The 12,562-nt window shown below is 42.3% G+C and overlaps 1 protein-coding gene across 1 annotated transcript; it reads right to left on the reverse strand.

Moving 5' to 3' along the window:
- Positions 1-431: 431 nt before the first annotated feature.
- On the reverse strand, positions 432-11,703 carry LOC139931977 (protein Niban 1-like). The gene is made up of 14 exons (XM_071925628.2): positions 11,603-11,703; positions 8,966-9,096; positions 8,666-8,803; positions 8,408-8,525; positions 7,895-8,056; positions 5,456-5,571; positions 5,127-5,231; positions 4,876-5,038; positions 4,406-4,587; positions 4,163-4,309; positions 3,892-4,002; positions 3,229-3,336; positions 2,892-3,003; positions 432-2,461 (listed from the first exon to the last, which is right to left on the reverse strand). The coding sequence occupies exons 1-14, from the start codon at positions 11,655-11,657 to the stop codon at positions 1,035-1,037; spliced, it is 3,075 nt and encodes a 1,024-aa protein (XP_071781729.2). The 5' UTR covers positions 11,658-11,703; the 3' UTR covers positions 432-1,034.
- Between the last annotated feature and the right edge of the window lie 859 nt (positions 11,704-12,562).

Raw genomic sequence — 12,562 nt, forward strand, 5'->3', positions numbered from 1 at the left:
CATCATATGTGGATTATAAGCACATTGAGTGTCTGATTATTATAATTAGAGCATGATGTAATGAACACAATGTTCAAAAGATATAGGGGCTTGAATACTTTCAATCTCCATCATAACTACATCAGAAAATGTTATAATACTTTATAATGCATCATGAATCTGGTGTGAGCAGGTTATGAGACTAATGTATCTCCCACTCGAACCTATATATTTCTTTTGTTCATCAAGACATCAAACATAATCATGAGCTGTGTGCCACAATGTCTTGTAAATAAATCACAAGGCCACTATATTATGACACAACTGCAATCAATGGAGCTGTTGAAACGTGATCCAGAATCTTGTCTGTTACAAAATATTGTCATGCAACAATTATTTTACAACCCGTAGTAAAAGTTTCAATGTGTCATGCCTCACTTACAATGATGTAGTTGATCTCACTTTTTGATGTCACTTTACTTTAGATAATATGATGAGTCCATGATGTGACACAATAATAAGGATTCCACAGCTCATAATACATTTGATGTCTAATAAACAAAAGAAAAATGGAGGCCCCAGTGGTAAATATATTATCTCTAACAGTCTCATAACCTGCTCATACCAGATTCATGCAGCATTATAGTGTATTCTAACATTTTCTGATGCAGTTATGATGTAACTATAATGTGCTTATGATTTGCATATGTGTTATAACCAACAAAGTGTTACCTGATTTTCTGATGTGATGTCTAATGCAGAAAAGTTTCTCTCTGCTTCTCATGAGCTTATAATCTTCTTGTAAGGCATTACATTACACTTCAAGCAAATTGTATCTGTGTAGTCATAACAGCTGTGACTGTAGTGTTGCCATGGCAACTGGCTATTGTCAAACTCGGTGCCAGTGCCATGGCAACATACTGTCAGGCTTTACTGTTGGCACAGCATGGTGTCACACTGCACCGTTGCCATGGTAGTTTGCCATCAAGTCGACATTCCCATGGTAACTGGCTGTAATGTAACTGTCAGCATCTAGTTGTCACGGTAACATGTTGTCAGGCTGTATGGTTGCTGTGGGGATTGGGGTTGACCAGTGTCTCCACCTCAATGACCTCTGTCACAAGTCCTCTGATGACGCTTATACTGTCCAATGGCAGCGCAGCAGCGGTCTCTGGCTGGGATGCCATTGGCTGAGTGCTCTGGAGACCCTCCTCCTCTTCTGCCTTTACACCTTTCTCTTCGCAGTCTCCTTTCTCCTCCTCTTCTTCCTCATCTCCCTCCCTCTGCTCCTTCTCCAGCTGGCCATCATTCTGTTCATGATCTCCTTTCTCTTCCTCCTCTCTCTGGTCTGTGGTCTGAGAAGAGGCGGCGGCGCTCTCTGCTGGTGATTCAGAGGAACTGCAGCCGTGGTCGACCGGTTCGCCTCCAGTCTGGGCTTCACCGACACCTTCCATTTGCCCTTCTTCTCTCTCCTCTTCCTTCTCTTTCTCCTCCTCCTCCTTTATCCCATTTCCCGACTCTCTCTCTTCTTCCTCTTCGATGCTCTCGTTTTCCTCCCTCCCCTCACTTTCCACCACCTCCTTTCCCTCTTCTGCCGCCTCTCCCTCTCCTTCCACCCTCTCCTCCACCCTTCCTCCTCTCAGGTACACTGCTCTGTCGGTGGCCTGCCGTACCATCATCTGCTCCGCAGAAGGCGCTGTGGAGATGCAGCAGACCGCCTCACTTAGCGACGCCAGGCTAGTTCTCAATGGACTCTCTGTACAAGGGGAATGGGACGGTGGGGAGGAGGAGGAGGAGGACTGAAGGGGAGAATCAGCTTCTGGTATAACATCTGAGGCAGGGAGGTCAGCCTTTGTAGAAGCTGCAGGTGGGTCAGGTTGATCACCTTGAACACATTCAGATGGGGCAACCGTGGGCGGTGGCGCGGACGGAAGGGGATCCGAAGGGTTAGGAGAGATCGGGCTGAGAGCAGGGGATTCTGGGACAGCAGGGAGGTCCGGTGTACCGCTTAGATGTGTAATATCTGCATCAGAGACGGGTGTGGCCGAGTCGGGAGCTACAGCTGCAGTTGTGCTTGTCGCCGGCGGCGTGTCGGTTCCCAGTTGAACTTCTTCACAGGGTTCAACGAAGAGAGAAGCGACCGGCACGGAAGATTCATCAGACTGTTGGGTCACGACAATGATGGGAGACGGCAGCACTGCACTTGGGTCAGAGCTAGGACTACTCTTAGGGTTAGAGTCGGGGTTAGGGTCAGGTTTGGGGCAAACATCAGTCGTGCCTGACTGACTTCCGTCCTCCACCAGAGAAGCGGATTCTCTACCTTCATTGGGGACCGCTGAGGAGGAATCTCGAGCGTGAACGGCCGGGCTGCTGGGCGCAGAGCGAGGAGGCGTGTGTCCGATCAGGCTGTACTGGCTGATGGCCAGATCTGAGCTGTCCAGTAGGAGATGGTTGCTCCTCTGTTTGGCAGCCTCCTGGACCACTGAGGAGAGGGGGAGGGGGCAGGACAGAGTCAGATATGACAAGTGTGGGACAGACTGGTATGTTACTTTTTTAATTTTTAGGCATTTAGCTGATGCTCTTCCATCCAGAGTGACGTAAACACTTTTAGCACCCTGAAATTTAGGGAACATGTCCAAACAAAAAGGGTGGTAGTTTGTACCTGATCCTCATCAGCTTGATTTACACATGGATGAAGAAACAGATTGGACAGAAACAGTTGGAATTAGATTTGTGCGCATCTCACTCTTTGTGTCTGGACGCAAATTATCGCTTATAATCGCTGTAATTCCTCTATTAGATTAAATGATCACCTTGAGGAAATTGGATCATTGCAGCAGAATGGAACATACGTAAAATAGGACATATTGAAAATAATACAATTGTCTGTGTCTGTGTGCGTATGTTTTTACCTTTTTCTATCTCTTTGCTGAGGATGTCTCTCAGTACGTCATCATAGACATTATGGACCAGGATGAAACTGCTGTAGTCCGCGAAAATGTACTGCTCAAATTGCTGGAGCTCCTGCACACAGAAAACACAACACTGGAACATTCACACAGAAAAGCGCCAGCATTTTCGGTGTCTGTCCTGTCCTGAGTACAGCAATGAGCACTTAGCACCAAAGACGGAGACAGAATTTAGCAAGGAACTCAAGGATTACCACTTTAATACAAGTGTCTACATTTGAATTTGTAAGAGACTGAGTGAAACAGACTGAGTTAGACTGAAGTAGAGTATTTGACCTACAGGTTTCCATGTGTTGTCCATGTCCCTGGTTAAAGCAGGCAGAGTGATTTCCAGTAGAGCTTCCTGATAGAGCCTCCTCTGTACAACTCTGCTGTCGTGGTCCAGCTGCTGCTCACACACAAACAAAAAAATGAAAACCCAATATGTCATCTTAATTCACATTTCAAGGTTTTATTGTCAATGCAGAAAAAACTGTTAACATTATTTCAACCAAATGTAAAATTCAAGAAATGTATGTGATGATGATACAGTATTTGCTCAACATTTGCTCAACATTTCATATCATAAGATAAGAACTAATGTAGTTATGGGTCTTGTACAATATTTTCCACTGAGAATTGTTACAGTTCAGCCTTTTTTGCCAACAAAGCTGATATCTCGCCAGTTCAATACATCTCCATGGGATGTTATGGTGAAGAATGGACTAATTCATAAAACATGAAAACAGTGTGGTTCAGTTACAGGGTGACACTGAAGTGCAATTCTTGAGGTATAAAAAAAAATTGCACTCTCCCATGACTGAATATGAAAACAGAGTGCACTGTAGACGGTGTGTGTATACCTAAGCATATGAAATGTACTACTTTCTACTACTTCTACTACTACTTAGATCACAGACAGAAACCCCAAACAATTGTCCATAGTGTTTGATGGGCTGTTTACCTTGAGGACTCTTTCCTTGGCTCTCTCCATGTTAACGGGGATCTGGGCAGGCTGACGTCTGGTGGATGACTGGAGGAACAGCTCTAATGTGTAGACAGCACCGTCCAGCAACTGGAATATACACACAACAAAGACTGTCCATTATAATGATAAAAGCTACAAGATCAAATTTGGACTCACTTTGACTTTAAATTATGGGGAGTGACACCCTTTGTTGTATCCAACTGACACCCCATGGTTTAATCTAGGAGTACTAGTCGATACCCGATACCTGCTCCATCTCTAGGTGTGTGGAGTGAACCAGGCGCTGAGTGCTGGTGAGTCTGAATCGTTGTTTTAAGTCTTGAAGTTTCTCTGCCAGATTCTCTACCAGCTTGTAGCAGTGATCCAGACTGGTGGAGCGCAGGGTGGACAAGGCCTGGAGAACACACACACACACACACTCAGCCTGATTTACTTATACACACACTAATCCAGAAGGTAGACACACACACTCCAACACAAGGTCTCTCACCTTCTCTAGCCCCTCCGCCCCTCCATGTGTGTGTGTGAGGGCGGCATCCATCTGTGTGTGAAGTGTGTGCTGGATCCCCTGGATCCCCCCACTTATACATTCAGTTAGAGCCTCAAGGATGGAGGACAGGTAGGGAGCTATGGAGTCACTGCACAGTTTCTCTGCTGGATCACATATACAGGCTGGAACACACACACACACAATGGGGGAAAAGAGTTACACACACACATATTGTGCACAGCCACTGGAGGGAGACAAAAGGCAGTTAATGCTCACTGCAATATCAAAATGTTTACCATTACTTTGTTCTGGACTAATGAAATTCTCTGTCTGATTTCTAATGAATATATCAATATTTCAATATCAGCCCCATATATCGGTTTAACCCTACTGTCAGAGATCAGAAGTTACTTTCCTGTATGTTGTTAATTATGTTGTGGGCTTAGGGGTTAAAGGTCAACGTTCTTTACCTCTGAGTTTGTCCTCCAGGAAGCAGCGAGAGGCCATGATCTGGTCCAGGTTCGATCTGACGACCGCCTGATTGGCTGACGCTGTTTGACGACACACCCCCTTCAGAGCCTCCAGTCCATCAGTCAGCTGCTCCAGCACCAGAGTGTAGGTCGCCTGCACTGTCTATACACACACACACACACGCACATCACTTGACGTGTGAGTTTACCAATGGGACAATCTCCCAAAAACTTGCATTCCTTTAACTCACCGCCATCCACTGTCGGATCCTTTCGGTCTTCTTCCCCTTCACTCTGGACTGAAGCTGACTCTGTAACCATGGCAACACTTCCTCCATCACCTGGCTGGCAAGCACCTACACATACAAACACACAGACTGTTTCACAAGCAGGCAGACGGACGGACGGATGGACGAGCGGAGGGACGGACAGATAGATAGATATTCGATACCCCGGAAAATACCGTGATATTTGTGAAATATCGCGATATTCAATATTATAGAATATCGGCCCAAGCCTAATAGATAGATAGATAGATAGATAGATAGTTAGTGTGTGTGTATGTGTGTGTATTGCTAACCTTTTCCTCAGTGCCCAGCAGCATTTCCCAGGATTCATAGCATCCTTTGTCCTGTCGGTAGAGTCTGAGGGCGCGGACGAACGCCTGGCTCTCATAGGATGAATCACACCATGGGTCTGCAGTGGAGGTGTGTGTGAGTAGTTATCAGGTATAATAACATGCTAAGGTAGTCTTGCTGAATCTAAAATAAAAATGTATGTTGGTTGTGTTTTTCTCATTTTCTATATTCTTATTTATGTTCAAATTTTTCTTCGCTGTATCCTATTTGTGACCCAGTTTCCCCACAGGGATCATTAAACTTCACCTTATCTTTGATGAAGTTTGAATTAGTGTCAGACAAACTTTTAGAAATTTTTGGGAGATCCTGACTCAGCTGAGGGTTAGAAAAAGTCGTGGAAGACGTTTGAGGAACAGAAACCTCCAGCGGATCTCAGCTTCCTTCCTTTTATCATCAACATCCTCCGTATGAATCACTTCAGTAACGCCGTGTTCTCCACTGATGTCACTGGCATGTGATGAGCTCCACGGATGAAAGTAACGTTGGTAGAGTTTAGTTTAGAGCAGCGGTGTACACTTATTGGCCACTTTATTAGGTACACCTATCTAGTAGCGGCTAATCATCTGTGGCTGTAGCTCATTTGTCATAAGGGCCAACAGCTTGTGTGTTGTGAGATGCCCTTCTGCACACCACTGTTCTAAAGAGCTGCTATTGGAGCATTTGTTGCCTTTCTGTTAGCTGGAACAAGTCTGCCCATTCTCCTCTGACCTCCTCTGATGTTTTTGGTTTATCACACCATTCTCTGTGAACTCTACAGACTGTAGTGTGAAAATCCCAGGAGGGCAGCTATTTCTGAGATGCTGAACCAACAGTCAGACCGTAGACTGAGATGACACATCTTGCCCGTTCTGATGTTTTCAAAACACTAAACCACTTCACTGTGTGTGCATGCTTTATATACTGAGTTGCAGCCATCATGTTTGGAGGAGCAGAGACATACAGAGGGTATCTGCCCATCTCTGTGCATATTAACAGTAGGCTACACTTAATAGCTGTAAAGCAATCCAGCAGATTTCCTGCCAAATCTGAGTGACACACAGTATACAGTGTAGAGGCCAGCAGAGGCTGACAGTCTTCTTGTGATGGTCTCATTTGTTTATGGTAATTATACTAATGTCTCAGAATGAATGTGGTCATGACTTACTGGTGTTAAAATGCTACACATAACACCTTTAAATCTAGTAACATTTTCTTGATACCAGTGAAATGCAGTGGAAACAAGTGGAATTATCTCACCTCATTGGCAGAATTTTTCACTTGATATGAATTTAAGCGAGACTAAATTACTCATGTGGTGTGTTAAGATGGACATTTGCAGTGAACCTCCTAAGAAATATGCCTTCCTCCTCCAATACTACTGCACTGCTTGAACCAGAGTTGGAGGCTACAAGACTTCAGTTTCAAAGGAAACTACTAGATTCTTTATGTTTGGGGTTCAATTCCCAATCCTAACTGCTTCACTTTTTTATCTTATGATCCCGTTATGCCTGTTTTCAGTGTTGGGTGGTAACACATTACTCAGTACAGTACAGTAATGTTATTATTTCTCCCAGTAACAAGTAGTGTAATTCATTATTATTTCAATTTCAGTAATGTGATTGAAAAAAACCCTCTATATATCAGATTGGAGTTGGATCAACTAGAAACTAGATCCCAAGCAAATCCTTCAGTTTCTGTTCCTTATTATTAGTCATCCTCTCACTCTGAGTTAGTTTAGATGAGAAATGATAGAGAAGTTGACTTTCTCTGGGTGGAAGTATTCCCTACTTTGATTTTATCCAGTAAAAGGACGACAGGAACATCATTCACAGGAGAGGAAACTCACTTATCCTTTTTGAAGAGAGAATGCAATCATCAATTTTGGGGAACAAGTGCTATGACAAGTCGTGTAAAGAGGTACTACCAGAAAGAAACAAAAGTAACGTTTTTGTTTCTTTCTTTTGCACTTTTTATACTGTGGTCCCTTTATGTTTAAACAAAATACTCAAAATACTTTCTAAAAAGGGTAGTGTGTGTTGTTTCCTGTTGAGACCACAGTGTTGCTAAGGATATCTACAGATATGATATGCCAGTTAAGGTCCAACTCATGACACTGTCTCTCTCTCTCTGATCTGTTTCAGCTGTATACTGGCTAACCACACAGGAAGCCAGCAGTATTAGTATTTTTATCTGTTGCCAAGGCAACCACCACAAAAACCGGGGGGCATGTCATCCCCCAATCTTTCCTCTCTCTTTCAACTACACTGTCTAATAAAGCAGAAATGCTACTTAAGGTAAACAGTTGTGTAAAAGAAGTTCCAAGGCACAATTGAGTCATTAAAAGTGTCTCACCATTTCCTTAGAGTCACAACAAAGTGTGTGTGTGTGTGTGTGTTTTGTACCGAGGTTCTGGTGTCGAATGCAGGTCTTGAGCGCAGACAGGAAGCGATCTCGTTGCTCCTCCTGTGCGAAGAGGAAGCAGGTGTGGCCTGTGTAAGGCAGGTGCAGATACACAGGGAACGCACCTGGAGGGGGCACCACCGAAGAAGAATCCTCCTTCACGCCTGGACGCACACACACAGGACAGCATTACAGATGTAGTTCCAAAGTGGGTTTGATTGTGTTTGTCTTGCACAATGAATTGGTTTTGAATGAAATAACGATAAAGCAGACAAAACCAAGCTATGGCTTCATGTTTACTGTGATGGATTCTCTCGCTCTGTGGAAGTTGTTTGTTCATACTGGACAAGAATGAATGGCAGCGAATGGAAGGGAGGAAAAAGAGTCCTGATATCTCCAACTACACTGAGTGTGTGCAGAAACCAGCGGGAAGAATGTAAAGGTGATGCTTTATACCAACTGATGCCAAAGGGACGAGAGAGGAAAAAGATCTAATGTTGGTGCGTCCAGCTAACCATTGAGTATTCCAGCACAGGTTTGCTCCAGCAGAGCTCTGGACTCCTCCTCTGTGGTCAGCACAGTGCCCCCTGCTGGCCGGAGGACTAACTTGGCTGCAGTACCACGACTGAAAGCCTACAGGTAGACACACACAAAACAATGTTACCTATATATCCTTTATATACTAAATATCATAGAGAGAATAGGTTCTGCTGCTTGGGAGTGTGGCAGCACAACCGCTGACAACATTGTCGAATTGTGTGTGTGTGTGTTACCTCCATGCTGTCATGTATCTCCAGTGTGTAGTCTCCTCTCAGTACAGTGTATCTGTCCTTACACTTCCTCCCCTGCTCCTCCCAGCAGGAGAACTGAACGCTGCCTTGGTACAGCACCTCCTCCGGAGCATAACGGGGCTGAGCACACACACACACACACACACACACATTTAAACAGCTCCACTGTGACGTGTTCACTATTTGTCAGTGAGGTCATTCAGCTGCATCCAGCATGAACACAGAGAGTCAGTGTAAAGCAGTGGTGATTGATTGATTGACAGGTCCAGGTTCCAATCCTACCCTGTGTGTGAGCAGTAGGCCCCGCCCCTCTTTCTTAGGCTCCACCTCCTGGTGCAGGTGTGTGGTGTGGGCCGCAGAATACTGCTGACGGTAAAACACGCCAAAACTCTGGAGCGCCGAGTCGGCAAGGCCTGGACACACACACACACACAAATAAGTCTTTTAAGTCGTTTCTATGGAATACAAACCCAGGACTTAAGAGAACAGTCTCCTCCTACGAAACCAAACTCCCTTATCCCTGAAATTTCCTTAATTTCTCATTACATAAACATTAATTATCCATTAAAAATAAAAAAGTAAGGTTAGTATCATGGGTTTATAAGGGATTTATTCATGGGTTGGTTTGTGGAAACACTAGAAAATAAGGGATTTTTTTATGCCTTTTGTGCGGTTTACAGGTTATTAATGAGTTATTAATGGAAAGTTCCTGTCTCCCTGAATTTTACATGAAATTAGAAAGTAAGAAGTCAAACATTAAGGGGTGTTTAAGGTGTTTTTTATGGGGTCTCCTTCATGAATGACTCCCTTAACTCACGGATTTTGCATGGATTCATGTAAACGCAAGGTTATTTTAAGGGATTACTGGTTCGTAGAGAAAGATGCAGCTCTTCTCTGGGCTGCACCTTTTGACCTGTAACTGTAGCGCCCCCCTTGGGCCAATCAATGTCATTTTGAAAACGCTGGAACACGGAGGTGAGATGCATCATTTGCACAAGTTTCGTCAAAATATGATCTGTGGTGCTTGAGATATCGTGACAGAAACCAACCCATAGTTCCTCCCAAAACACGTGTAATTTAAAATGATGGATTACGTTAATGCAGCAGTATGTCTCTGAGCAGTTTTTAATGGATTTTTGAAAACAGTGGAAGCCTGTGACTTCCATGAGGTAAAGCAAACCTGCAGTAGAACAGACAGTAGGAGCTTCTGTAGCAAATACATCGGTGGGTTTAGACTTTTCATGGGAAATAATGGTAGGAAAAGACTAAAATTGCAGTGGTGTTCTCCTTTAATGTGTTTGGACATGACTGGATCTTTATCTGCTGTTCATCTGTATGTATTATGGCTGTTATCACATAATGTTTAGGTTACTCCGCAGGCCGCAGCCTGACTTTCATCTTACACACTGACACACACACACACATGCAAACAGGGTAGGTTCTCAGACAGATCAGAGACAACCCATAATAATGTAATGGTTTGAAATGGCTGTAATTACGTACTAGTTTGCCATGGAGATTAGCGGCAGGATGTGAGCGTGCTGATAACTGGTATGGGAGTACACACATAGAAATATGCAAAGCCGCTCACGCAGCAGAGCATTTATGTTTCATTTTTAAAAAATGGTTTTATTGATGTTTTTTCCTGACATGTTATCAATAGAGCAAAGCATTTTTAATTGCACCATAATTGTAGATTTTTTTTTTTATATTAAAATCTTAAACTTAAAAATTAAATTATGCAATTGAAAAAATGTAATGTAATGAAAAATCTGAAATTTAAAAATATTTTATCTGGCGCTTTTTCTTTCAAACATCCAATCCACTAAGTAACAACCATCTTCTGATAGAATATATTTACCTCCATAATAAGATAAACAGTTCACAGCACTCACCACTTCATCATGTCACAACAGTGTGTGTGAGTATGATTATGTAAGTGTGTGTGTGTGTGTGTGTGTGTGTGTGTGTGTGTGTGTGTTGCAAGTTCCTGTACAATATTTATCTGTGACAGGCATGTGATAGTGGTACAGCAGAACACACTCACACAAAACACCACTACTGCTACTACTACTTCAAAGACATTCTCATTGGGAGTTGGTGTCATCACATCGCTTTGCATCCTGGGATGCCAACAGGAATTTTATCAGAAAGAATTTCAAATACATAACACAGCAAACTAAATATTCTATCCAAATTCAGACATGGCAAAGCATTCATATTGTAATATAAATAAAATTGTGTGGCTTTTGAGGCAAGATGTGCATGATTATTGTAAGAAAGTAGAAACTGACATCAACACCAGGGATGTAGTGGAGGCTAAACCCACATAAACTCAGTTTACCACCTGTTTAGGCCTGACATAAATTATGATAACATAAATTCATAGTATACATCACAGTAAGTAGTAAAACAGATGTAAGTTATATGAGGAAGGGGGTTTAAGGTTAGGGTTAAGCGGAAAAAAAACATAACAATGCTTTTGTGAAAATATAATTGAATTTTGTTTACACTGGTGGTTGTTTTACTTATGATCATCAATAATTGGAGGTCATAGTTACATACCCGCCTTTTATTTTATTTACCACTACATCACTGACTCTATGCAATATACACTGCTACTACTGCTGCTATTACTACTAACGCTACTCCTACTTGTATTATTTCTCTTTCACTTTCTGTCTGTCTTTTGTTCTCTGTCTGTCTTTTGTTCTCTCTCTCTTTCTCTTTTGCTGTCCATTTTTCTCTCTCTGTCTATTCAGATTCAGATTCAAATTACATTTTCAAATGGGATTTCTTAACATGAGCTACCAAAGCCCTTTACAAACAATTATACACTCCGATTAAGAAGCCACTAAAGTCACCAATAACACCATAACACGCTTTAAAATAAAATAATCACCTAGATTTTTTTTTTACCTTTGATGTGGCTGACTTTGGCCTCATCCAACAATCCAGAGGAAGATGCTCCCATGACGTGTGCTTCCGTTCCTCTCAAGAGTCTCTAGGAAACGATAATTAACACAAAGGAGATAAACTCAACTACCCTATACTGTTATTCTCAATTATTTCAAGATGCCTATATATTCCTTGTGTTTTGATAATTTCTAGAAACCTAAATCTAGAAAAATCTAAACTAAATGAGCGACACTCATGTGGGGAAAGATATAGATGGGTGTTGCTGAGCTCATTTCCTCTGTTCTCTGTAAGGCGCCGTGTTGTGAGATGGGCGGGAGTGTTGAAATATGAGAGAAAAGTCTTGTCATTTACAATAAGACTGTCATAATCTGCCACCTGCTGGTATTCAGATGAGACACTACCAAACCCCTTCATTTTATACCTGAAAGGTACTTAATTTCTCATTACATAAACATTAATTATCCATTAAAAATAACATAGCTTTAAAAAAGTAAGGTTAGTATCATGGGTTGGTTCATGGAGACACTAGTAATTAAGGGTTATTAATGAGTTATTAATGGAAAGTTCCTGTCTCCCTGAATTTTACATTCAATTAGAAAGTAAGCATTAAGGGTTGTTTAAGGAGGTTTTGATGGGGTCTCCTCCATTAATAACTCCTGTAATTCATTTTAAGGGGATTTTGCATGAATTAAGGGGTGAATTAATGTAAATGTAGGGTATTTTAAGTGACTGCTGGTTGGTAGAGATGTTCAGCTCTTCATTATTCTGATCCTGGGTTCACTCTACAATATTATTCCAGCATCAGAAAATACATGTAAAGCAAATAAGCCCACCATTATGAAACAGAACTACAGTAGCCTAATCCTATAATATTTTTTAGAAGGATACTATACAAATATCACAGCAAAAATATAAGCCACTATAGGAATAATATAAAGATACCATAGGAGATAAAAACAC

The sequence above is a fragment of the Centroberyx gerrardi genome, chromosome 13, assembly GCF_048128805.1.
Source record: "Centroberyx gerrardi isolate f3 chromosome 13, fCenGer3.hap1.cur.20231027, whole genome shotgun sequence".
In the NCBI taxonomy this organism is placed as follows: Eukaryota; Metazoa; Chordata; class Actinopteri; order Beryciformes; family Berycidae; genus Centroberyx; species Centroberyx gerrardi.